This window comes from Rhinatrema bivittatum, chromosome 3, assembly GCF_901001135.1.
Source record: "Rhinatrema bivittatum chromosome 3, aRhiBiv1.1, whole genome shotgun sequence".
Lineage (NCBI taxonomy): Eukaryota > Metazoa > Chordata > Amphibia > Gymnophiona > Rhinatrematidae > Rhinatrema > Rhinatrema bivittatum.
In genome coordinates this window covers 56,986,627-57,013,037 of record NC_042617.1, presented here as the reverse complement: position 1 = coordinate 57,013,037, position 26,411 = coordinate 56,986,627, and the positions used below count along the sequence as shown (strand labels likewise).

Below are 26,411 nucleotides of genomic sequence, written 5' to 3'. Positions count from 1 at the left end.
AGCAGCCCCTGGGAGAGGACTCCAGAGGTTGCAGCAAGTGATCCAGGTTTTGAACTCCACAGCCCCAGATTCCAGAGGCCTTGCACCCTTTGCAGTAGAAGAAGACCAGAAGGCTCATCTGCATACTGTTCCCAGCAGAATCTTAAACCTTTCAATTCTTTGAGTGAAGATGAAATGAATGGTGGTTGAAGAAAATTGGTAAATATAGTTTTGGAAATTCTTGGACTTAAAAAGTTTGGAGAGAGGTTTAATTGTGAGATATATTCTTAGAGTTTGTTTGATTCTGAGAAAATATGCAACCCATAGGAAGTTAATTCTAATGTCTGTCTTTCCCTCCCACCCACCCCCTAGCTCAACCCTTGATTTTTAGGCAAGAGACACTGTCTCAGTAAAAACCTATCTGGCTCTTTTCTGATTCATACTAATGCACCAACCCTTATTAAGAGTTTAATCATCCCTTTGTAGGTCACTAGCAGATTAATTAGTGAATACACCTACAAATTTAAAGTACTCAATTTCTACTCCCTTGGCAACCTAAACTTAACTAGGAACTCAACAAAATTAAGATGAAGGCAGCAGTCCAGCAGCAAGAGGGGGGCTTTCCAGTCTTTTGTGAGTGTGAATCCTTTTTTCCACATTTCCTCTTGCTGTTGAAGCTTAGAGCGATGTTGGAGTCACAGTAAGCATGTGTATGTTTATTTAATGGAGTCAATACCCTTATTAAATAAACATACACATGCTTACTGTGACTCCAACATCGCTCTAAGCTTCAACAGCAAGAGGAAATGTGGAAAAAAGGATTCACACTCACAAAGAGGGGAGTAGCTGGCTTGTTACGGCGGTTACTACCCCAAATCAAATAAGTCTGATACTTCACTTTCAATGCATATACAGCATAGTTCTCTGATTCAACGGCAGGGGAGAAGAAAAACCGATACTTCACACATCCAGCAGAGCTCTCTGCTTCAACGGCAGGGGAGAAAATGAGGGTTCACACTCACAAAACAGGGAGTAGCTGGCTTGTTACGGCGGTTACTACCCCAAACCAAATGTGCCTGATACTTCACTTTCGATGCACATCCAGCATGGCTCTCTGCTTCAACAGCATGGGAGAAGACTGATACTTCACGCGTATCCAGCATAGCTCCCTGCTTCAACGGCAGGGGAGAAGAAAAACAACCAATAAGGGCTGTATAACATAGGCTGGGTAAAACAAATAAGCATGGGTGTAGCTTGCTTATTGCGGCGGCTACTACCCCGAACTAATCAAGCTAGATATTTCACTTGGATGCAGCTCCATCACTGCTCTCTACATTAAAACTGGGGGTGGAAGGGAAATAGAACCAAGAGCTAAGAGAAACAGATAAGTATGAGAGAAAAAATGTGTGAAGCTTGCTGGGCAGACTGGATGGGCCATTTGGTCTTCTTCTGCCGTCATTTCTATGTTTCTATGTTTCTATGTTTCTATGTTTTGCATCGAGTGTCTCTTGTATGATTTTTTACCTGCCGGTGAGAGATTGTATTTATTTATTTTATTTATTTATTTATTTTATATACCGACATTCGATCGAAATATCACATCGGTTCACAGGAAACTTAGAGATAGGGCGGGGACCGCCCTATTTTACATTATAACATGGTAGATTACAACTGTAACTAAATTACATTATAACATGGTAACAGTAACAAGGTAAAATATAACTATATTACATTATAACATGGTACCATTATAACATGGTAACAGTAACAAGGTAAAATATAACTATATTACATTATAACATGGTACCATTATAACATGGTAACAATGTTCCCAATAACATGGTAGGTATTCAGATATGACTTAAGTGACAGGAGGGATTAAATAATTGAGGAGAGGAGGTGGGTATAGGTAATTTATGTGTGCACCCGGTGCATAGAGCTCCTGGCTCTCAGAGAATGAGTCCAGTCTCTGGAGGCTAGAGTGGCAGACCCGGAGGAACTGAAGCAGACAGATAGGTACATTGGTGAGACCTTGAGAGACATAATAGCCAAGTCCCAAATCCAGTCTGGCAGCCCCGGTACTGCCTTAGATCAGCAAGTTCTCCCAGTTGGAGAGCATTACCCTAGTGTAGCAGGAAGTGATCCTGTAGCAAGGACCTGCTCTCCAGGTGATGTCCTCTTGCACTGAGGACAAGCCTCCAAGGCTACTGCCTAGGAGGGAAGTATTAGGTCAGCCATCATAGTTGGTGATTCAATTATTAGAAATGTAGATAGCTGGGTGTCTGGTGGATATGAGGACCGCCTGGAACTTGCCTGCCTGGTGTGAAGGTGACAGACCTCACGTGTTACCTAGATAGGATTATAGACACGTGGGCACCAACGACATAGGAGAATGTGGGAGGGAGGTTCTGGAAGCCAAATTTAGGATTTTAGGTAGAAAGCTGAAATCCAGGGTGGCAGAGTCTCAATGCATGGAGGAGGCGATGGTGCAGGGAAAAGGGATTCAGTTTTGTAAGGAACTGGACAACCTTTTAGGGAAAGGGGAAACTTTTCCGAAAGGAAGGGCTCCACCTTAACCAGAATGGAACCAGGCTGCTGGCAGTAACTTTCAAAAAGGAGATAGAGCAGCTTTTAAACTAGAACAAGAGGGAAAGCCAACAGTCACTCAGCAGTGCATGGTTCAGAGGAATGTATCTGTGAAGGATACTAATGAAACTGGAGAGCTAGGGTATGTCAACAGAGAGGTTCCAATAAAAGCAAAAGTAGTCCATGTGCCTATACGTTAGCTAAAGAATTCAAAATTATCCATATCAATTGAAAAGAAGGTTGTTAATACAAACAAAAAAATGCACTTTGAAATGTCTGTGCGCCAATGCCAGAAGTCTAAGAATTAAGATGGGAGATTTAGAATGTATACCAGTGAATGATGAGATAGACTTAATTGGCATCTCAGAAACCTGGTGGAAGGAGGATACCCAATGGGACAGTGCTATATTAGGGTACAAATTATACTACAGTGATAGGGAGGATCAACTTGGTGGGGGTGTAGCACTTTATGTCTGGGAGGGTATAGAGTCCAACAGGATAAAGATCATAGAAGAGACTAAAATACTCAGTAGAATCTATATGGGTAGAAATCCCATGTGTGTTGGGTAAGAGTATAGTGATAGGAGTATACTATCATCCACCTGGCTAAAATGATCAGATAGATGATGAATTACTAAGAGAGATCAGGGAAGCTAACCAATTTGGCAGTGCAGTAATAGTGGAAGATTTCAATTACCCCAATATTGACTGGATAAATGTAACATCAGGACATGCTAGAGACATAAGGTTCCTGGATGGAATAAACGACTGCTTCATGGAGCAATTGGTTCAGGAACCAACAAGAGAGGGAGCTATTTTAGATTTAATTCCTAGTGGAACGCAGGAATTGGTGAGAGAGGTAATGGTGGTGGGGCCACTTGGCAATAGTGATCATAACATGATCAAATTTGAACTAATGACTGGAAGGGGGACAATATGTAAATCTAGAGCTCTAAAACTACATTTTCAAAAGGGAAACTTTGATAAAATAAGGAAATTAGAAAAGAAACTGAAAGGGGCAGCTGCAAAGATACAACAGGTGTGGGCATTGTTTAAAAATACAGGGCCGGATTTTAAAAGGGTTACGTGCTTAAGTTAAGTTCGTAACCCTTATAAAAAAAACCTCTGTGCGCGCTGAGCCTATTTTGCATAGGCTCAGTGGCACGCACAAGCCCCGGGACGTGCATAAGTCACAGGGCTTTGCTAGGGGGCGTGTCGGGGGATGTGTCGGGGGCGGCGCGATGTTCAGGGTGTTCCGGGGGTGTGGTGCCGGCCCCGGGGCGTTCCGGGGGGCGTGACCGAGGCCTCCGGACTAGCCCCCGGGTCGGGTGATGGCACGGCAGCGGGCCACCGGCGCGTGCGAGTTACACTTGCTTCGTGCAGGCGTAACTTGTGCGATAAAGGTGTGTGTGGGGGGTTTAGATAGGGAACGGGCAACGCGCACAGGGTTCGGCGCACGCAAGTTGCACAAATGTGCATCCCCTTGTGCGCGCCGACCCCGGATTTTTGTTTGCACCTGGTGCGCGAACAAAAGTACGCGTGCGCTGTTTTTTAAAATGTACCCCACAATCTTAGAAGTGTAGTCCAGATGTATTCTATGCATTAAGAAAGGTGGGAGGAAGGCAAAATGATTACCAGCATGGTTAAAAGATGAGGTGAAAGACTGTTTTAGCCAAAAGAAATCCTTCAAAAATTGGAAGAAGGATCCATCTGAAGAAAATAGGAAAACTCATAAATCAAGTTAAGTGTAAAATATTGATAAGGCAGGCTAAGAGAGAATTTGAAATGAAGTTGGCCATAGAGGCAGAAAACTCATAATAAAAACTTTTTAAAATATATCCGAAGCAAGAAACTTGTGAGGGAGTCAGTTGGACATTCAGATGACCGAGGGGTTAAAGGGGCTCTTAGGGAAGATAAGGCTATTGCAGAAAGACCAAAGGCCGGATTTTAAAAACCCGGCACGCGTAAATCCCAGGGTTTAGGCGTGTGGCATGCTGGGCCCATTTCCAAATGGGCCTGGTCACATGTGTAAACCCTGGGACGCATGTAAGTGCCGGGGCCTTAAAAGGGAACAGTGTAGGGGGCTGGGCTAGAGGCTTCTGGTACAGTGGCCATTTGCCGCTGTGCCAGGGATCACATGCCAGCACACGCAACTTGTTCCTGCTACTTTGCAGGAGCAAAATGTAAGTTTAAAAAAATAGGGGGGGGGGGGGAGGGCTAGGATAATCCTTAAGAGCAGACTGGGAGGGAACTGGGGAAGGCCCTGATGCATCGCCGCTCAAAAGTTGCCGATTTCGACACCCTACCTTGCACGCGCTGCCCCCGATTTTATAACATGCACGCACCGGCACGCACATGTTATAAAATTGCACATCCATGTGTGTGCGCAGGGTAGCACGCGCACAAATTCTACCCCTATATGAATTATTTGCTTCTGTGTTTACTAATGAGGCTGTTGGGGAGATACCGGTTCCAGAGATGGTTTTCAAGGGTGATGATTCAGATGAACAGAATCAAATCACTGTAAACCTGGAAGATGTAGTAGTCGAGATTGACAAGATAAAGAGTAGTAAATCACCTCAACCGGATGGTATGCATCCCAGGGTTCTGAAGGAACTAAAAAATGAAATTTCAGATCTATTAGTTAAAATTTGTAACATGTTATTAAAATCATCCATTGTACCTGAAGACTTGAGGGTGGCCAGTATAACCCCAATATTTAAAAAGGCTCAAGGGGCAATCCAGGAAACTATAGAACAGTGAGCCTGACTTCAGTGCCAGGAAAAATAGTGGAAACTATTCTAAAGATCAAAATCACAGAGCATATAGAAAGACATGGTTTAATGGAACACAGTCAACATGAATTTACCCAAGGCAAGTGTTGCCTCACAAATATGCTTCATTTTTTTTTGAAGGGATTAATAAACATGTGGATAAAGGTGAGCCATTTGTTGCAGTGTTTTTGGATTTTCAGAAGGCGTTTGACAAAGTCCCTCATGAGAAGCTTCTAAGGAAACTAAAACGTCATGGGATAGGAGGCGGTGTCCTTTCATGGATTACAAACTGAAAGACAGGAAACAGAGAGCAGGATTAAATGGTCAATTTTCTCAGTGGAAAAGGGTAAACAGTGGAGTTCCTCAGGATTCTGTACTTGGACCGGTGCTTTTTAATATATTTATAAATGATCTGGAAAGGAGTATAATTAGTGAGGTAATCAAATTTGCAAATGATGCAAAATTATTCAGAGTAGTTAAATCACAAGCGGATTATGAGAAATTGCATGAGGACCTTGTGAGACTGGAAGATTGGGCATCCAAATGGCAGATGAAATTTAATGTGGACAAGTGTAAGGTGATAAATATAAGGAAAAATATTCCATGCTTTAGTTACATGATTTAGGTTCCCTATCAGGAGCTACCACCCAGGAAAAAGATCTAGGTTTCATAGTGGATAATATATTGAAATCGTCAGCTCAGTGTCGTCAGCTCAGTGTGCTGCAGCAGTGAAAAAATCAAACAGAATGTTAGGAATTATTAGGAAGGGAATGGAGAATAAAACGGAAAATGTCATAATGCCTCTGTATCGTTCAATGGTGAGATCGCACCTTGAGTACTGTGTACAATTTTGGTTGCCACATCTCAAAAAATATATAGTTGCAATGGGGAAGGTACAGAGGAGTGTGACCAAAATGATAAAGGGAATGGAACAACTCCCCTATGAGGAAAGGCTAAAGAGTTTAGGGCTGTTCAGCTTGGAGAAGAGACGGCTGAAGGGGGATATAATAGAAGTGTTTGAAATCATGAGAGGTCTAGAACGAGTAAATGTGAATCAGTTATTTACTGGTTTGAATAATAGAAGAACTAGGGGGCGTTCCATGAAGTAGCAAGTAGCACATTTAAAACTAATCGGAGAAAATTCTTTTTCACTCAATGTACAATTGAGTTCTTTAATTTGTTGCCAGAGAATGTGTAGTCTGATTTAAAAAAAGGTTTGGATAAGTTCTTGGAGAAGTCTATTAACTGCTATTAATCTAGTTGTCTTGGAGAATAGCCACTGCTATTACTGGCATCAGTAGCATGAGATCTACTCAGTGTTTGGGTATTTGCTAGGTACTTGTAGCCTGGATTGGCCACTGTTGGAAACAGGATGCTGGGCTTGATGGGCCCTTGGTCTGACCCAGTATGGCAATTTCTAATGTTCTTATGTTCTTAATGTAACCTGCCTTGAGATAGCAATGAAAAGGCTTGAACTAAATCTAATAAACTTTTATGCTTGAGTTGGGGTGAGGGTAGCTAGTTTGAGTCACAGAGGTCCTTGATTTTCTTGTTAAGAAAGAGTGAGGGAATTGAAGCCCATATTAAGGCTGGTGTTACTTGTGGGGCTAATGCACACTAGCAGTAGTAATGTATCAATGAATAAAAATCTTACAAAACTATTTTTAACACTTCCATCCTTGAGTTCATTAGATCCCTGGAAATGGGAGTGGTGCTGCGAGATTGGAGAAGTGCAGTTGTGGTTCCTCTTCACAAGGATGGTAGCAGAGAGGAGACTGTAAACTACAGGCCAGATAGCCTCACCTCGGTGGTGGGAAAATTAATGGAGACTCTGCTGAAGGAAAGGATAATGTACTATCTATAATCAGGTGGCTTGCTGTATCCGAGGCAGCATGAATTCACCAGGGGAAGCTCCTGTCACACGAATCATTGATTTTTTTGATTAGTTGACTAGAGAATTGGATCAAGGAAGAACACTTGATGTGATCTACTTGGATTTCAGCAAACCTTTTGATACGCTCCCACATAGGAGGCTTGGGAATAAATTTATTTATTTATTTATTTAACAGTTTTTTATACCGACCTTCATAGTAGATAACCATATCGGATCGGTTTACATTTAACAAGAGTAAAAATGGTTTACTTTTAACATGGGTATAACTGGAGTAACAATTCAAGAAAATGAATGAAAACAATAGTTAGGAATAAGTCAAAGTTACAATCAACAGGGAAGGAGAACTTGGAAGCTTGCAACAAGCTGGAAAGAAGATAAGGCAGGAGATAAATATAAGGGTTACCAAAGAGCGTACGGGTTAAAAGCTTAAAAGTGCTTTAACCTAGAAGTTAAAGCAATAAAATAAAAACCTGGAATAAAATGAGAAGCTTAAGAGTGAACACCAAGGTGGTGATGTGGAATACAAACTGGTTGACTGATAGGTAAATGGAACCTAATCTGAAGAGAGAGCCCTGTTAAGCGGAGGGCCATAGGGATCGGATTTGGGACTGACATTATCTTTGTGAGTGACATTGCAGAAGGGATAGAAGGTAAAGTTTATTTGCGGATGATACTAAGATCTGCAACAGAGTGGACACGCCTGAAGGATTAGAGAGAATGAAAAGTGATTTACAGTAAGAAAGCTTGATCGATAATTTTGAAGCTGAGATTTAATGCCAAGAAGAGCAGAGTCATGTATCTGGATTGTAGTAATATGAAAGAGCTGTATATGATGGGGAGTGAAACACTGATGTGCATGGACCAAGAGAAAGATCTTGGGAAAATAGTATCTGGCAAACTGAAGTCGGCAAAGTAATGTGACAAGGCGATAGCTAAAGCCAGAAGAATGCTAGGCTGTCTAGAGAGAGGAATAACCAGCAGAAAAAATGTGGTGATAGTGCCCTTATACAGGTCCTTGGTGAGGTCTCACTTGGAGTACTGTGTTCAGTTCTGGAGACCGTATCTCAAAAAGGATAGAGATAGAATGGAGGTGGTCCAGAGAAAGCAACCAAAATGGTATGGGGTCTGTATCTGAAGACTTATGAGGAGAGGCTAAAGCATCTAAATATGTATACCCTGGAAGAGAGGAGTTACAGGGGACTTATGATACATACCTTCAGATACGTGAAAGGTTTTAATGTTGCACAATCTTTGAACCGTTGCCGTCGGAAAGGAAACAGTAGAACTCAGGGTCATGAAATGAAACTCCAGTGGGAATTACTCAGATCCAACGTCAAGAAATATTTATTCGTGGAGAGGGTGGTGGATGCCTGGAATGCCCTTCTGGGGGAGGTGGTGAAGAAGAAAACAATCAACGAATTCAATAGGGCATGGGATAAACACTGTGGAGCCTTAAAGGCTAGAGGACTGAAATGAAGACGAGGTTGCATGAGGATAACCTGCATGGAGCGAAAGTTACTCCTCTTAACTGAAGGCATGGGGATTATTACCCTCAATCAATAGCCTTGATACTTTTGATGCAACTACAACATCGCTCCCTGCTTTGACAGCAGGGGCAGGGTGGGGTGGGAAACTAGATATAGACAACAAGACTTTTATGGTCTGGGTTGCTGGCATGCAGACATAAGGGAAAAAGCAAAGGAGAGCTTCTGTGCCCAAGTTCCAAAACTAAGAATGTCAAGCAGTATTGTCTGAATTATCAAGAAGGTTCCCCACCCAGTAAAAATGTTGCTAGCAGTAATTTGTTATGGGTTTGACAGTTGCTTGGTTTTGATTGTGAATATTACTACCCTTATAATAAGGCCTGGGGGTAACTGCATGGAATGGCAATTACTGTCCTTGAGAGAAACATGGGGATATCCTGTTTGAGTGGTAGATACTACCATAAGAAGCCCTGCTGGGCAGACTGGATGGGCCATCTGGTCCTTTTCTGTTGTATTTACTATGTTACTATGTAAAATTGCAGCTAATACTTATGTTAAAATTGGCCATTGATGCATATTAATGTCCAATTTTAATGCAGCTTAGTAAATAGAATCCCTAATCTGCTAATGATTATTCACTAGTATAAAGTAGACATCTGCTGTTTTATCTGAATAAAGTAGTGTGGTTGTACTATTAGTCTACATAGATACATAGAAATAAAGATCAACAAACAAATTGTAGATGATACCTTTTTATTGAGCTAACAATACATTTGTAATGTGCCTTCCAAATTTATATTCCTGTGATCAGGTATTTGCTGAAGAAGTATAGCTCTTATCACTCATCCCTTCTTTGGAAAGAAGACTGAGATTACCATTTTGGTAGTAGTCCCTGTGGACCATAAATCTTACATATGTTTTGCATGAATAACTTAGTTTTCTTCTGGGCTTTAGATTCTTTGTAGCTTGTGATAACTTAGTGAACCTTCATAAGGTTAATGTGATGTAGTACATAAGCTTTCAGACTTCATCTGGTGTGACTGCCAATTCACTATTTGGCTCTGGTGATGAGATACTGACTTATAATATAGAAACATAGAAACATAGAAACATAGAAATGACGGCAGAAGAAGACCAAACGGCCCATCCAGTCTGCCCAGCAAGCTTCACACATTTTTTCTCTCATACTTATCTGTTTCTCTTAGCTCTTGGTTCTATTTACCTTCCTCCCCCACCATTGAAATATCTAGCTTGATTAGTTAGGGGTAGTAGGGGTAGTAACCGCCGCAATAAGCAAGCTACACCCATGCTTATTTGTTTTACCCAGACTATGTTATACAGTCCTTATTGGTTGTTTTTCTTCTCCCCTGCTGTTGAAGCAGGGAGCTATGCTGGAAATGCGTGATGTATCAGTCTTCTCCCATAATAGGCAGACTGGGTGAACCAAGTGGTCCTTTTCTGCAACATCATCTATAGTCCATTGTTTCATTTACAGAATCTCCTTTACCCGAGATCTAACTTCCCATTTCCAAAAAGCAAGTGAAAGGATGAAACTTGGGAATTGCACAATAAAATTTAACTCCCCTTTTATCTGCATTCCTGAAAGAGACAGTTACAAATTTAAATTCTTGAAAGCCCAGATGTGTTTGATTTGCCTATATTTCGCAGCATATGTTAGCCGGTTCACATTTCGAAAACTGCAGTTTCAAGTTCTGGAAGCTGACTTTTCATCCATTTGAGAGAAAGATGAGGAGGTAATTTTAAAAGGAGTTACATGTGTCAATGTAACATACTATTATAGCAATGTTAAAAAGCCATTTATGAGTGTAAAGTGCACTTTCATGTAAATATCCTATGGACAATTCAATGGTATAATATTGTAGCAATTTTCAAAATCCCACTTATACAGGTAAAGTGCATTTACTTGTTTAAAACCCAATTTTAAGTGTGTAAATGCCTTTTAAAATCAGGCCCAATATTTTTCTCAAATATTTGTCAGACCAGTTTCAGGACAAAATTAACCCAAATTGTTTTTTGTGTACTTGGTAAAGGCATACAAATTGATCTGTAAAGAAATCACCCTAAGAGTCTGATTCATCAAGGTCTTTTCCCACAGATACAGAATGGGAGATAAGCTATAGTGAATCAGGCTTAATGATGTAATTGCAGTATAGATCAGAAGAGAAACTAAGGAACAATTATCCATGAGGAATTAAAGTTGAGTGATGCCTGTGTAATTTAAATCCAAAAATACAGAATTATTAGCTAAAATAGTAGGTGAGGTCAGATATGAGTGTATCTTACAGTAAAGGCAGGATTGTGTGTGTGATGTGTTTGTTTTACCAAGTACTTTTTATTCACTTGGCAAAATACTGGATTTTGTTGTGTGGGATGCTAACCAAGCAACAGAAGCATCTGGAAGGATCATTATGAGAAGCAATAAAGTGTCCAAGGAGATCCTCCAGAGTTTACTTATAAGAAGCCAATCATCTAAGTAGTTTTAAAGTCTTTTTTTAATTTAAAGAACAAATTTAAGAAAAGATAGGAGAGAACATTCAGATTAATAGATGTCTGCTTTCTCATTATAGGGTTGGCCAAAACAGTAAATGTGTTTGTATATTCAGTTGCTGTAACTGTTTTAAAGTGTTATCATGGTCTTCTAGATATTGGGGTAAAGTGGTTTATGTTGATTATCCTGCACTGACTGTTAATAGTATAATGGTGAGAACCCCTTAGAGACCGGTCTCAGTTGTCTAGTCCTGGTCCACCATAACATAGGGATTTCTGGGTACATGGGATCTCCACTATCTGATGGATATAAAGTAGCCTGAGAAACCACCATTCAAACCTCTCCATTCCTGTGATCTTCGATATCTCACATGGAAAGTGCTTTTTCTTCTGGCAATCACATCTGCTCGCAGAGTTAGTGAGTTACAGGCTCTAGTTACCTACCCGCCTTACACTAAACTTCTGCACGACAGGGTAGTACTCCGCACTCACCCTACTTTTTGCCTAAGGTGGTATGAGAGTTTCATATCAATCAATCCATTATATTCTTTTCTTGATGGACTTTAATAATACCCTGGCTTCTTAATCAAATTTTTCCTATTGCGCAAATATGCTTCGGTTACCCTGCTTTTTTGCACTAATTGCCCTGCACTAGGTGGCTTTTTGTCTTGTTTTTAAGCTCTATGGTTATTTTTAAATGTTTTCTTTTGTTAAATTTTTTATCATTGTTTGTGAAATCTCAATTTGTATTATGTATATTAGACATATATATATATATATATATATATATATATATATATATATGGATACCTTAAACTGTTTTGATCTACATGTTTGCAAAAGCAGTATACAAACATTTAAAATAAATAAATAAATGAATAAATATCGCACTTGAAATGGCAAGCAGTTTCCGTGCAGTTTATTGCCGGGTGAAGCAATCACGTCTCTTATCTCCTGCCTTGTCAGTAGTGGCGTTTCTTTACATAGATTATATAACAGGCATATGTGACCAATGGTGAAGTTGTATTCAAAGACTAACACTTTAGTGGAAGTGACAAGAAAATCAATGATAACAAGAAAATGTAAATTTATAAATACATTGAAACTTTTAAGGAAATAAAAAGATGTTAGGGTCGTGCAACACTCTAAACATCCGAAAGGTGTTCTATAAAAAAGCAAACATTATATTGACCAGTCTCAGTAGAATGCTTCCCATTCTATGGCTAGATTTAAATCATAGGGAGCGACTGTATTCCAAGAAAGAATGAAAAATTTTTCATTCTTGAAAAATAAGGCTGAAATATTGCCTCCTCGATGTTTATGAAACTGATGGATAACAAAAAAATGTATATCCTCAACATAATGAGCGCATTCTTGCCAATGTTTAATTATAGGGGCTTCCATCTTAGCTGTGTGAATGCAGCTTTTATGCCATATAATTCAGGTTTTAACTGGTCCTTTAGTGTGAGCCATATACAGTAGCCCACAAGGGCAGTAGACGGTGTATACAACTTGGGTGGGATTGCAATCTGTCTTAGCCTGTAAATGAAAAAAATGTTGTTTGTTGACAATAAAGTACTGATTTCAAGATAATTATTGCAAACTGAGCAGGATCCATATTTGCAATGACCATAATTAGTATCAGCGGAATGAAATTGGCCAGAAGAGACAGTATGCAGAAAACGGTCTCTTAAATTTTGACCAATGTGTGAGCAAAAACTAGTGCCTGTGCCAGTTTGTCATATATGGTTAGTTTATTCCAGTGGCATCTTATTATTTGCTTTACTGCTGTGACTTGAGGCATAAATAGTAAAACACATGCCATGCAATCCAATGGGGTGCAAGACTGCGTATACAATAAGAGATCTCTATTCGCATAAAGTGGCCTCTTGTATGCCTGCTTAGTTGTCTTGTGTGAGTAATCCCTGATCTCAAATTTCATTGTCATAAATTGAGCTTGTCACTTATACTCTTGTACAGTTAAACATAATCGCTGTAGACATAGAAACTGGCCTCTTGGGATGTTGTCCTTCAAGCAATGCGGATGGTAGCTATTGTAATGTAATATAGTATTTCTGCAAATAGGAAGTGGAGATGATGAGTGGTATACACTATCGGTGAAAAACCATAAAAGGAGATGGTATAGCGCTAAGAGTTCATGGATCCTTGTGTTGAATTAATCAAAGAAGTGAAGTATTAGATGAAACGTTTCCACCTTTTATTCATAAATTCTTAGAGAGAGGATTCGGTCCCCCGACACGGACCGTGGCATGTTCTTTGAGCAAGCATAAGCCCATTTTCTCACCCAATGATACAATCGTATCTCTGAGGCACCCTTTGTAAACAGTGGAAGCATTGGAGCACTTGTGTCAAAAGACAGTTTGTGCAAAATGGATGCACACACACTGCCTGCTCTGGGGTATGCATAGATGTGGTAAGGGAGGAAACAACAAAGCAAACATCACGCGCAGCCATAGATGTAGACCAAAGCTAACACAGCACGTCACTCACCCAGACGCACACAGTCACACATGTGTTAGCCCTTTTTTGGGGACAGACTACCTCCAGCAGTTTGTACACCTACACATGGCCAATGAGTATGTTCCTGGCATGTTCGTAAAATCCAACATCAGTGATGTCTGTGGCTGCCTGGCCCCTACGTGATAATGAAGGAGTCGGAGTGCAAAGTATGCACAGAAGGTTAGGTACACCTGCCAGCATGATAGACATCTGTGAAAAGCATATAAGACGGGCACTTTGTCACAGGTACTGACATGGGCCCCTCAAGCCCTCAGAGGGCAGGAAACGCTTATCTTGAAAGAGACCAACACAGAAAGGGTATAAGCCATCATGCCAGCCACATGACAACTCTGGGAGCATTTGCCCCATACATTCAGCATGATGACAGGTTTCCCAATAAGGTAGGTTGTAGGCCCCTGAGGTCATTCACCCAAATTCCTCAATGCCTCAGCTTTCTTTCAATAGATCTACCTCTGTTCACCATCAGCTTCCCTTGTGCCACTCCCTACTTGTTTTAGCTGCTCACCCTTTAGCTTCTCTTCTTTTCTCCAGATCTTTCACCTTACTCTTTAATCATCTGTCAAGTTAAACCTCTCCCCAGAACCTCCCACTAATTACTGCAATGTAAATATGCTATTCTTACCTATATAAGCTGTATATATACTTATTACCTGTATAAGTATAGATATAGATATTATCTATATAAGTATATTATCTATGTGGGTATGTGTGGGTGATTTATGTCTATACTTATATAGATATTATCTGTGTGGGTGGGGATATATATTACCTATATAAGCTGTATATATACTTATTATCGTCATGGTTTATTTTCTAAACCAAAGTTAGCATTATTTGCTGAACCAAAGTTAGCATTCAATGTTTTTATTTTTTATCCTGTTTATCCCTGTTTATTCTGTTTTTAAATATTTATTCTATTAATCTCTGTTCCATGTTCCATGTAAAGGACACGCCCTTTGTGGCTTTCCATTTTGTTCCATGTAAACCGGTACGATGTGTAAACGGCTATCAGTATATAAAAATGTTAAACAAATAAATAAATAAATCAGCTGTCAGCAGCTTCTCTAGCCTTTATGTTATACACAGAGCTGATGATTGAGAGTGTATCAGCACATCTGCCCTGCTCACCACTAACTGTAAAAGTGACAAACAACACATGAGGCCCAGCCTAAAGGGCAGCAACTCTTCCAGCTTGTCCACAAGTCCTGCCAGCCATGTGGATCAGAAAGGGCCTGCAACCATAAAACCTCTGAAAGGTGGAGAGTAACCTTGGAAACGGACCATTGTGCAAGCTGTTCGCCCCAGGAGTCCTCAGCCTATGTGCTTTAAGAGAGGCCACAGATAGCATAAGGATGGTAACTGATACTTGCTATCGCAACAAGCAAAGTACTCAGCATATTTTCTAAGTACATACATACATACATCAGCACCACATAACTAGCCCTGAGCTGCACCAGCCAAGAGTCTTGCAGCACCTTGACATCTCCATACCTGACTAAGGCTGCCTGTGATGGGTCAGGCGAGGCAAATAGCTTCTAACACATCTTTGTGTTGGGTTAAATGATGTGAACCTTTTCTTAGGAGACATGTGTGTGCTCTTTAAGTTATTATGTCACTATGATGTTGACATTTCTGAGGTGACTTGCTAGTACAAGTGAAGGAATGACTCCATCTGATTCCCAATCCTGCCTTAACACAGTCTGACCAACATCATTGTGTTGCCTCTCTAAGAAGCTTACCTCACCAATATGACATCCCAGTGGCCAAGGCCCTCAGCATCTGGACATAAGAACATAAGAACATAAGAAATTGCCATGCTGGGTCAGACCAAGGGTCCATCAAGCCCAGCATCCTGTTTCCAACAGAGGCCAAACCAGGCCACAAGAACCTGGCAAATACCCAAACACTAAGAAGATCCCATGCTACTGATGCAATTAATAGCAGGGCTATTAATTGCATCAGTAGTTGAAAATTTGCCTAGGTAGGTGTAACACCCACATAAAGGTATGCTATCTTGTAAGTATCTGTGAGCATTGTGGGAATGCCACAATGTTGCATAGGTGCTTTATAAAGTTTGTAAGTGAAGGCCTACTAGATGAGCACTCTGATATCAGTGGCTCTGAAACAGCTGAGACAGTGATATCAGCAATGTCTTTGCAAGCCCATGTGACAGCATCCCCCGGGAGAGGAGTCCGGAGGTCACTGCAAGCGATCCAGGGATTGAATTCCACAGCCCCAGCTTCCAGAGGCTCCGCACCCTTTGCAGTAGAAGAGGACCGGAATGCTTATCTGCATACGGCTCCCAGCATCCCCCGGGAGAGGAGTCCAGAGGTCACCGCAAGCAATTCAGGGATTGAATTCCACAGCCCCAGCTTCCAGAGGCCCTGCATCTTTTGCAGTGGACCGGAAGGGTGCGCCTAATGGCGCGCGAATCTCAAACCTTTCAATTATTTGAGTGAAGATCAATTTAATGGTGGTTAAAAAGGATTGGTAAGTATAGCTTTGGGAAATCTTTGGACTTATAAAAGTTTGGAGAAAGGTGAAACAGTGGGATATATTCTTTAGAGTTTGTGTGTGTCTGAGGTAATAAGCAAGCCAGAGATAGTTAATTCTAGTGTCTGTCATTCCCACCCACTCAACCCTTGATTTTTAGGCAAGAGACACTTTCTCATTAAAAATCAATCAGGTTCTTATCTAAATCATACTATTGTACCAGCCCTTACTGAAAGTTTAATAATCCCCTTGTAGGACATCTGGAAACAGCTGGTAATCCTAAATGGAAGTACACGCATATTTTCTCTTTAAAACGTGATGCTAAGCTCACGGATAAAAAGTATCCAAAGACTTTATCCCAATGTGGACAATAAGAAAATTGCTGCCTCTAGTACTGCCAGGGTCCCTTCCCCTTTCTTTAACAATGAAAAAGAATTCTCTAGCATTGGGAATACATTTTAATATGAATTACCAAAATGATTTCAATTAAAAAAAAGTAATTTTTCTTTTAAATTCAAGATTATAAAAGACTAACATTTGTTGTTTCAGGGAGGATGGTACATGTCTAACAGGCAGGTTGAATCTCATGTTTTGCTCTGTTTTGTTGGTTTAGATGCTGAAACCGGAAACCAGGACTTTGAGAGCTGATGTTTTCACTTTGATTGTGGGCATAGTCCGCATTTTCTTTTGGTGGAGCCTGGCAGAACTGATGATTCATTTCATGCATATGCATGCCATCTACAGCAGCTATTCACTTTTGAGTGAAGTATCCTGTTGGACATTAGGTCAGTGTAAAATACAATTTTCATTTACTTTTCTTCAGTTGGTTTGTCTAATTGTGAATTTCTTGTAAGTTTTCAGTTCACAGACACAAGGATTTAGATTTTGGTTGTCTTTAGGTAGATGGGAGAAGTTACAGAGAAACAGAACTGGTAGGTGATGAAGAATTTGCTCTTTATTCAGTTCCGAGCAAGAATTCCTCCATCAAACTAACCCCTAGATTCCTCAAGCCGTGATATATTTCCGCAGGAGGAGGTCCCACTCTCATGGGGGCAGTGCAGTCACTATAGTGGGGCCTCCTACCCATAAAACACACTGCAGCTGTATTGTGCGTTTTTTGTGTCACGGCCAAATGCCATGGCACAAAAGAACACAGCGAGTGGCCCTTTAATGCTATGGTGGCCCCAACCTCTTGGGACTGCCATCTCCTTAAAGGGTCGCTGGCCCAAAAATGGGAGGTTAAGTGGGGGCCAGTGCTGACCCCCATTTTAACCTGGGGCCACCAATTGAGGCAGTGCTGACTCCCCGAAAAAATTAAAAATACTAAAAAGTTTGAGTATGGTGGCATCGGCCCCCCCCGCAATACACAATAAATGTCACAGCCTGGCGCCCCTTCCCCATACCCACCACCGAAGTACCTACATTAATACCTAGCCCACCCATAGCAGAAAATCCCCCTACCTCGGCCCCTCCCAAAAAAGAAAAAGGTTCAGGCCCCCCTCTGACTCCCCGACCCCCCCCCCCCCCAGAACCCCGCCTTACCTTTACCTGGATCCTGCGCCGGGGCCAAGTGCACCATCACATCCGGCCTGGTCGGCGCTATTATCCAAAATGATGCTGACCTGACCTCGCCCCAGCCATGCCCAAGAACCTATATCTCTGGGATCTTACCCCAGTCATATGGCTGGGGTAAGGTCAGGTCTGTGTGATTTGGGACAATGGCCCTGATCGGGTTGGGTGCGAGGGTGCACTCGGCCCCAACACAGATCCAGGTAAAGGTAAGGCGGGTTTTTGGAAGGGGGACGATGTGGGAAGAGGGTGTGAGGGGATGGGGGGGGGGGGGCCTGAACTTTAAAACAAAAATGTTGTGGGGGAGGTGGGGGTTTGAAGTCTTGGCCCTTCAGGGGGTTGCTGGCTGGAGGGGCCTGGGGGGTTCTCTGCTTCGGGGGGGGGGGGGGTATTGATGTAGACACTTTGGGGAACTGGGTAAGGGGAAGGGGCACCTCTTTTTGGGGTACCGGTTTTCAGGAAGTCACCTTAACTGACAGCCCTGGGTTGAGATTGGGGTCAGCACTGACCCCCATTCATCCTCCCTGTTTTGCACAATTTTTGTTTTAAATTTTTCTGCCGCTTTAAATATGCGGCAGGAGCCTCAGGACCTGCGTTATGTCACACATCTAATGCTTTTCAAGGAGGTGTAGATATTTTATCGCAGCTGACCACCTTCTCGGTCGGCCATGATAAAAGTAATAATGGATTTATTATTAGCTTATAGGAATAATTAGACAATGGGAATTATTACAAATAATACTAAGTGGTTGATTGCAGATAATAGTAACCACTACAGGGATAGGAGGCGATGTCCTTTCGTGGATTACAAACTGGTTAAAAGACAGGAAACAGAGAGTAGGATTAAATGGTCAATTTTCTCAGTGGAAAGGGTAAACAGTGGAGTGCCTCAGGGATCTGTACTTGGACTGGTGCTTTTCAATATATTTATAAATGATCTGGAAAGGAATACGATGAGTGAGGTTATCAACTTTGCAGATGATACAAAATTATTCAGAGTAGTTAAATCACAAGTGGATTGTGATACAGGAGGACCTTGCAAGACTGGAAGATTGGGCATCCAAATGGCAGATGAAATTTAATGTGGACAAGTGCAAGGTGTTGCATATAGGGAAAAATAACCCTTGCTGTAGTTACACGATGTGTTAGGTTCCATATTAGGAACTACCACCCAGGAAAAAAATCTAGGCATCATAGTGGATAATACTTTAAAATCGTTGGCTCAGTGTGCTGCAGCTGTCAAAAAAGCAAACAGAATGTTAGGAGTTATTAGGAAGGGAATGGTTAATAAAACGTAAAATGTCAAATTGCCTCTATATCGCTCCATGGTGAGACCGCACCTTGAATACTGTGTACAATTCTGGTTGCCGCATCTCATAAGAGATATAGTTGTGTTGGCGATCTGTTAGCGATTTGCTAGGGAGTTAGCAATCTGTTGTATATCTGCTGCTCGAGTTAGCAATCTGTTATGGAGAAGATGCTTGATGGGAGGAGCAATCAGATAGAAGATTTAAGAACATTAAGTTTACCTTTGATCACTTTATTCTCACACTTTTGCTACTGTACCTGCAGCCTTAAGTTAACCACCTAAACACAGCAGCTCCTTATATAGAACTGGAGAGTGGAAAAGCAGGAGAGAGCCTGTGGTTAGTGCAGTTAGTGTAGCTGGGTTCAAAAAAGGTTTGGATAAGTTCTTGGAGGAGAAGTTCATTAACGGCTATTAATCAAGTTTACTTAGGGAATAGCCACTGCTATTAATTGTATCAGTAGCAAGGGATCTTCTTAGTGTATTGCCAGGTTCTTGTGGCCTGGTTTGGCCTCTGTTGGAAACAGAATGCTGGGCTTGATGGACCCTTGGTCTGACCCAGCATGGCAATTTCTTATGTTCTTATGTTCCCCTTTTATCTCTCCACCTGTTAGTGGTTGTTTCTCTTGTAAAGAAAGTAGAGGGCTCACTGGATCAGGTGTCCATTGCCCAGATCCCAATATCGCCACTGTATTATCTCCTGGTATTTGAGGGGGATGACTAAAAGTGGCAAGGAACTCAGATTATCAAAAGCAGAATATCCCTATTCGATACTCTTCCCATTCTCTCTGAAAAATGATTTAACAACTTCTCAGTATCACCTGTCATATCGAACAACTTATGTCACAGGTGTTATGGATCTGAAGGTGGACTCTTTGTCCGAGGTAGAATTGGCACTACCTGAGAGTGTAATCCCTCTTAGGTCCTTACCGTCGGACAGAGAGGCTAGATAAAGCAGGAGCCAACAGGTTCTTCACCACTGGAAGCCCGCGATCCCCCGGGTGGAGCCCATAGGGACCCGGGATGCTTGGACTTAGGTGGACCCCTGAGGTCAGGAGAAAGGTCTGGTCACAGGCACCTCCTGCAGGTCGTGGAATCCAGACAGCTGGCACCTCCAGCAGGTCGTAAGCCAGTCCAGGGGTCGAGGCCAGAAGGATGGTCAGAAGCCAGTCCAGGGGTCGAAGCCAGAAGAATGGTTGGAAGCTGGTCCAAGGGTCGAAGCCAGAAGAATGGTCAGAAGCTGGTCCAAGGGTCGAAGCCAGAAGAATGGTCGGAAGCCGGTCCAAGGGTCGAAGCCAGAAGAATCCGTTCAACGTGGGGAGAAGCAGGAGCTGGGACCGGGAGGACGGTAACAGGACTGAGGAGAACAGGCAGCGGAGAGCAGGAACAGGCACTTGGAGCTCAGGAACAACACCAGACCAGGAGCCAAGAAACCAAGGCAAGGCCTGAGGAGCAGAACTTGCCTTAAATACAGGAAACCAGGAAGGCGTCCAGGGGAGGAGCCATGACCATTTCATGTTGTGGCCCCTTTAAATTCAGGCAGCAGCCGCGCGCACGTCTAGGAGGCCCAGCGGGGGCGGAGTCAGCAAGAAGACAGGCCGACAATGCGACCAGGGTTCAGCGGTGGCAACGGCCACAAGTAGAGCATCGCAGGCCACTGCCTGCTCCTGCAGGCGCTTCCATAGCGGCCCGACGGCACGGGTGAGTGCCTGACCCCGGTCGCGGACCGCTGCGACTGGCAGCCATAACAACAGGGTCTGGTTACATATAGCTGACCTCTAAAAGTTGAGAATTTAGTCCCACCTTGAACGTAAGTGCGTTACCTAAGGCCTGCTAAAGGAAACAGTATGTTTTCCTCTCAGTGTCTTACGTCCTTCAAGGGAAGGGGATGTTTTTATTGTTCCTTCTCCTGATTAATTTGCTTCTGAGTAGCTGCTTTCTGTTCCAACTGTCCTCAGTATCCTGCTGGTTTCAGGGAATCATCTGGAGAGGAGAACTCACATTGCTGCTTCGTGCTGGCATGCAGCCTGGATATCACAAACCTAAAGGGGGGGGGGGGGGGCTATTGCGAAATAAAGCATCTCACAGTATTGACAACAGATTCCTCTAGAAGGAGTCCACTCCCAAGCAGCAGGTAAAGATTTTCTCCCACGTGAGGAGAGTGCATTTCAAAGTGCTGCTATGAAAAATTATGAATGTGTTGCTTTCTAGCCCTTCCAGACAAGTCACTGTCACGTTTGGATTGTACACTGACCTCTAAGGGATGGATGGTTCCATCCATGCCACATCTTAAATGACATTTATTTATTTGCTTGTTTGTTTGTTTGTTTTTTGTATACCAACATTCGATCGAGATATCACATCGGTTCACATATAAACTGAACAAGTAAATAAGTCATGGGCTGCTTATTTTTACAGTATAACTTACAGTATAACTTAGATCGGTTAACATATTAAAAGATGATTTGGAACATTTAACTATTTACAGAGTAATTTAGAACATATAGAACAGTTAACAGGGAAATAGATATTACCGGTGTGCCAAGGAAAATGGGTGGCTTGAATGTTGGAAACAGGATAACTTAGAATGGTAAGCATTTTACAATATGATTTGGAGCATTTAACTGTTCACAGTGTGATGTAGAACATATAGAACAGTTTAACAGGGCACTAAATATTACACTTGTGCGAAGGGAAATGGGTGGCTTGCATGTCGGAGACAAGGCTTAGATGGGAGATACATTCATGGGAAATAAATTCATGGAAGATTGAGGATTCACTACAGGCAGTGGGGGGGGGCCTGGGTGAGGATTCTTGGAAGGGGGGGGGGGATGGCTAGGTTTCTGGCGGGAAGGCTTTCAGGAAAAGCTATGTTATGAGGTGTTTCTTGAATGTTTGATTCGAGGGTTCCGTTCTGAGGTGGGGTGGAAGGGAGTTCCATAGTGTGAGGCCGGCTACTGATATGGCGCGTTTTTGGATTGAGGAAAGGTGTACTGTTTTGGAGGTGGGGACTGTGAGGAGCCCAGAGCGGAGGTTTCTTTGTGGGGTGTAGGAGAGTAGTGCTGTGCTTAACTTGTCCATCTTGTTGTTGATCATTTTTTTATGTATGAGGGTTAGGGTTTTGTATTGGATTCTGTGGATGATGGGTAGCCAGTGCAAGTCTTTGAGAATGGGGGTGATGCGGTCTTATTTTTTGTTATTTGTGATGGATCTGGCGGCGGCATTTTGTAGTACCTGCAGAGGTCTGAGGGTGGAGGCAGGGAGGCTGAGGAGGAGTGTATTCAATAGTCGAGCTTGGAAAAGAGTATTGTTTGGAGGACAGTTCGATAGTCTTGGGCGTGAAGGAGGGGTTTGAGCTTTTTCAGGGTTTGGTGTTTAAAGAATCCGTCTTTGATCACTGTGGAAATGTGTTGCTTGAGGTTTAGTTTGTTGTCAATTGTTACTCCAAGGTTTTTTGTAGCGTGTATTAGCTGGGTCCCCATGCAGTTGGGTGTGGGGTCGATGGAGAGGAGTGTGGTGTGGTTGTTTGTTTTGTGTAGGATTTCGGTCTTATTTTGGTTGAGGGAGAGTGACAGTTGTGAAAGAAGTTGAGTTATTTTCATCAGAAATTGGTCCCATGTTTTTTATGTATTTTCAAGGGTTTTGTTTAGGGGGAGTAAGATTTGTAGGTCATCTGCGTATACATAGTATGTGAGGTTTGATTCAGTGAGGAACTTGCAGAGAGGAAGGAGATATATTTTGAATAGGGTGGATGAGAGGGATGATCATTGCAGGAAGCCATGTGGAAGTGGTATCTGTGAAGATTCTGTTGCATTTAATTTTATATTGAATGTTCTGTTAGTGAGGTATGACTTGAACCATTTGATTGTGGTGTCACATAATCCTATTTTCTTTATGATTGATGGTGTCGAATGCGGAAGTGATGTCGAGGAGTATCAAGAGGTAGGATTGGCCTCGGTCAAGTCCTCTAAGGATGGTATCGGTGAGGGTGAAAAAGGAGCGTTTCGTTGCTGAATAGTTTCCATTCAGCCAAAAGAGGCACACTGTCCTGGTGACTCATTCTAAAGTTATCTAATATAATTTACCCTAACTGTGGCTGAATACATCCCAAGTTTGGAATCTTGAATAAGAGGCTATGCATCCAAAGTGGGATTCCTTAGGGATTTTCATTTTCTTCCTTTTGTAGAAGGCAATAAATATAAATCTAAAAGTTGTGAGGGTTTGTTGGCTGACAAAAGCGGTCCTTGTCCATACAGATATTAATTTTTTCTTGATTAATAGGAGGCTATTCTATTGAAGAACGAGGTTATCTTTAGGAGTAGTACTTCAAGTGCTATGCCAAATGGGCGAGGAGTCAATCCTGATGGTCAGACTGAACCTGGATCTAGAATTCTCTCTGATCCCTGGTGAGGGGTGGAGTCCAGATTTCTACAGGTGCAAAATCCTGTGGCTTTGCTATTTTCCATCTCTTAACAGAGAGGTTCCTAGAATTCTGCCTCAGGATATTCATACTCAGTTCATATGGCTATATGTATACTGAGAAGAAATTGGACCCTATTGGTTGAGACAGATTCAGTGAAAGCTCCCTGAGTGAACATTCATTAGGGAGTTAGTAAGGTTAGGAAGTTGCCCAACATTGATTTCTGTAGCCCCGTAATTTGTCTACCAATATATCTTCTACTCCACTGGCATCCAGAAAGGATTTCAGGGGGCAAGCCAGGGTGTGAAAAAAAAGATCTTAATGTATGGTTTTGAGAAGCGGTCCATGAACCTTTTTCCTATTTTTCCAGAAATCTGTTCAAAATGCCTTCTGATTAACCAATGTGTTTCATTTTCACTTGGGTGAAATTATCCCACTATGTGGTAGATAAATCTGTCAAAGGAGGAATTTACATGTATTTTATATTGGGTGAGCTTCAGTCTAAGCTCACTGCTGTTACACCGGAGGTGGACCCTTGGGCTGAGATGGGGTTGACGCTACCCGTAGGAGGGATCCCACAGGTTCCCACCATCAGCAGGCAGAGAGGGCTGATGGACGGAAGCCAGCTGGCGCTTCACCAGTACCAGCCCTCATTCCCCGCGGGTTGAGCCTTTGGATGCCGGGGCTGGTTGGACTTAGATGGCCTCCGTCAGTGGTCGTCGATGGGTGGATCGGGGTCAGCCCAGATGCAGCAACTGATGTAGATATCAGTCTGTACTGGATGAGGCAGAGTCCCCAGAGGCCTGGGTGCCAATAGGAACACAGTCTGACAGAAGGTGCCCAAGCAAGAGCAGGCCGAATCCTGAATAAACCACATCCAGGACAAAGGCTGAAGAGGTGTCTTTAAGCAAGCTGGGTTCTGGGCTGGCAGCAGTCTGGAAGCAGTTGCAAGCAAGGCTGAGGTCTAGATGAGGGAGAGAGTCAAAGGATGGTCAGACGAAACGGAAGTTCAGGACTGGAGAGAAGCAATGGCGTGGTCAGGTGATGCAGAGGTCCGGGGCTGGAGAGAGGCAATGGAGTGGTCAGGCGATGCAGAGGTCTGGGGCTGGAGAGAGGCAACGGAGTAGTCAGGCGATGCAGAGGTCTGGGGCTGGAGAGAGGCAACGGAATAATCAGGCGATGCAGAGGTCCGGGGCTGGAGAGAGGCAATGGAGTGGTCAGGCGATGCAGAGGTCCGGGGCTGGAGAGAAGCAATGGAGTAGTCAGGCGATGCAGAGGTCTGGGGCTGGAGAGAGGCAAAGGAGTAGTCAGGCGATGCAGAGGTCCAGGGCTGGAGAGAGGCAACGGAATAATCAGGCGATGCAGAGGTCTGGGGCTGGAGAGAGGCAAAGGAGTAGTCAGGCAATGCAGAGGTCCAGGGCTGGAGAGAGGCAACGGAATAATCAGGCGATGCAGAGGTCTGGGGCTGGAGAGAGGCAACGGCGTTGTCAGGCAATGCAGGGTTAAACCAGGTTGCAATCCGAAGGAGAGATAAAGGAACAGGAACACCGGAACAAGGAAACAGGAACAAAGGCAATCAGGATCGGGAATCTGGAACAGAAGAAGCAACGAGTACTCAACTAGCGAGGGGATCTGTTACAAAGGCAATTTGAGAGAGCAGAGCCCAGCCTATATACTGGAGCTTAACCGACGTCATCATCTGGGGCCGCAGCCAGGTTCCCACCGCGAGCTCTATTAAAGGATCAGCTGTGTGTGTGCGCGTGCCTAGGGAGGGGTGCAGCGTTGGTTGGGACGGTGTCTCTCCGCGGGCCACGCAGAGAGGCCTGACGCGGAGCATCAGGAGCTGTAGCAGAGCTGCAGGTCCCAGGTGCAGCCCGAGGACGGAGCTGGCGGCCCACAGCCGCCAGAGACGAGGGACCAGGTGCTGGATCACTTTGAGAGAGGTGAGGGGGCCGAGCCGCGGATCTGCTGTGGCTGGCGCATGTAACAACTGCTGAGCCTTCCTCTATTTTGTGGGATCTCAGCGTGGGCCTCCCCAAAGGTTAGAAACTCATTTATGATCTTGTCCAGACCTTCTTTAAATCCAGCTATACCAACAGCTGTCACTACATCATCCGGCAACAAATTCCAGAGTTTAATTATGTCTTAAATATATCACCTAGTAACGTCATTGAATGCCCCCTGGTTTTTATACTTTTTGAAAGAGTAAACATCTAAGTCACATTTACTCATGCCACTCCTCTCTCATCTCTCTCCTTAGCCATCTATTCTCATCCATAACCTTTATAGTCTTTCCGCATAAGTGACTCTTCCATCCCTTTTATCATTTTGGTTGCCCTTTTTTGTATCTTTTCTAATTCTGCTATATCTTTTTTGAGATGTGCTGATCAAAACTGCACATAATACTCAAGTTGCAGTCGCACCATGGAATGATATAGAGGCATTATGATATTCTCTGTTATATTCTTTATTCCTTTCCTAATGATTTGTAGCATTCTGTTTGCTTTCTTGGCCATTGCTGCACACTGAGCAAAGGATTTCAACATATTATCCACAATGCTTAGATTTTTGTCTTGGGTGGTGACTCCCAATGTAGAACCTTACATTGTGTTGCTATAATTTGGGTTGTGCTTCACTACGTGCATCACTTTGCACTTGCCCACATTGAATGTCATCTACCATTTGGATGCTGTCTTCTAGTCTCACAAAGTCCTCTTGCAATTTCTCACAATTCTTTTGTGATTTAACAACTTTGAATAATTTTGTATCATAAGCAAATTTGATCTCTTCACTTGTTGTTCCCATCTCTAGGTCATTTATAAATATGTTAAAAGCAGTGGTCCCAGTAGAAATCTGT

The 26,411-nt window shown here is 42.9% G+C and overlaps 1 protein-coding gene across 5 annotated transcripts in view; it reads left to right on the top strand.

Annotated features, from left to right (window-relative positions):
• HHAT (hedgehog acyltransferase) overlaps nucleotides 1-26,411 on the top strand; it is a 598,180-nt gene that overhangs the window by 126,840 nt on the left and 444,929 nt on the right. For all 5 annotated transcript variants that reach the window (XR_003855353.1, XM_029593286.1, XM_029593285.1 and 2 more), the window contains one exon: nucleotides 16,873-17,044. Coding sequence is in view for 4 of the 5 variants with exons in the window: in XM_029593286.1 (XP_029449146.1) it covers nucleotides 16,873-17,044 (172 nt within the window). In the remaining variant the exon portion in view is untranslated. The remainder of the gene's footprint in view (nucleotides 1-16,872; nucleotides 17,045-26,411) is intronic.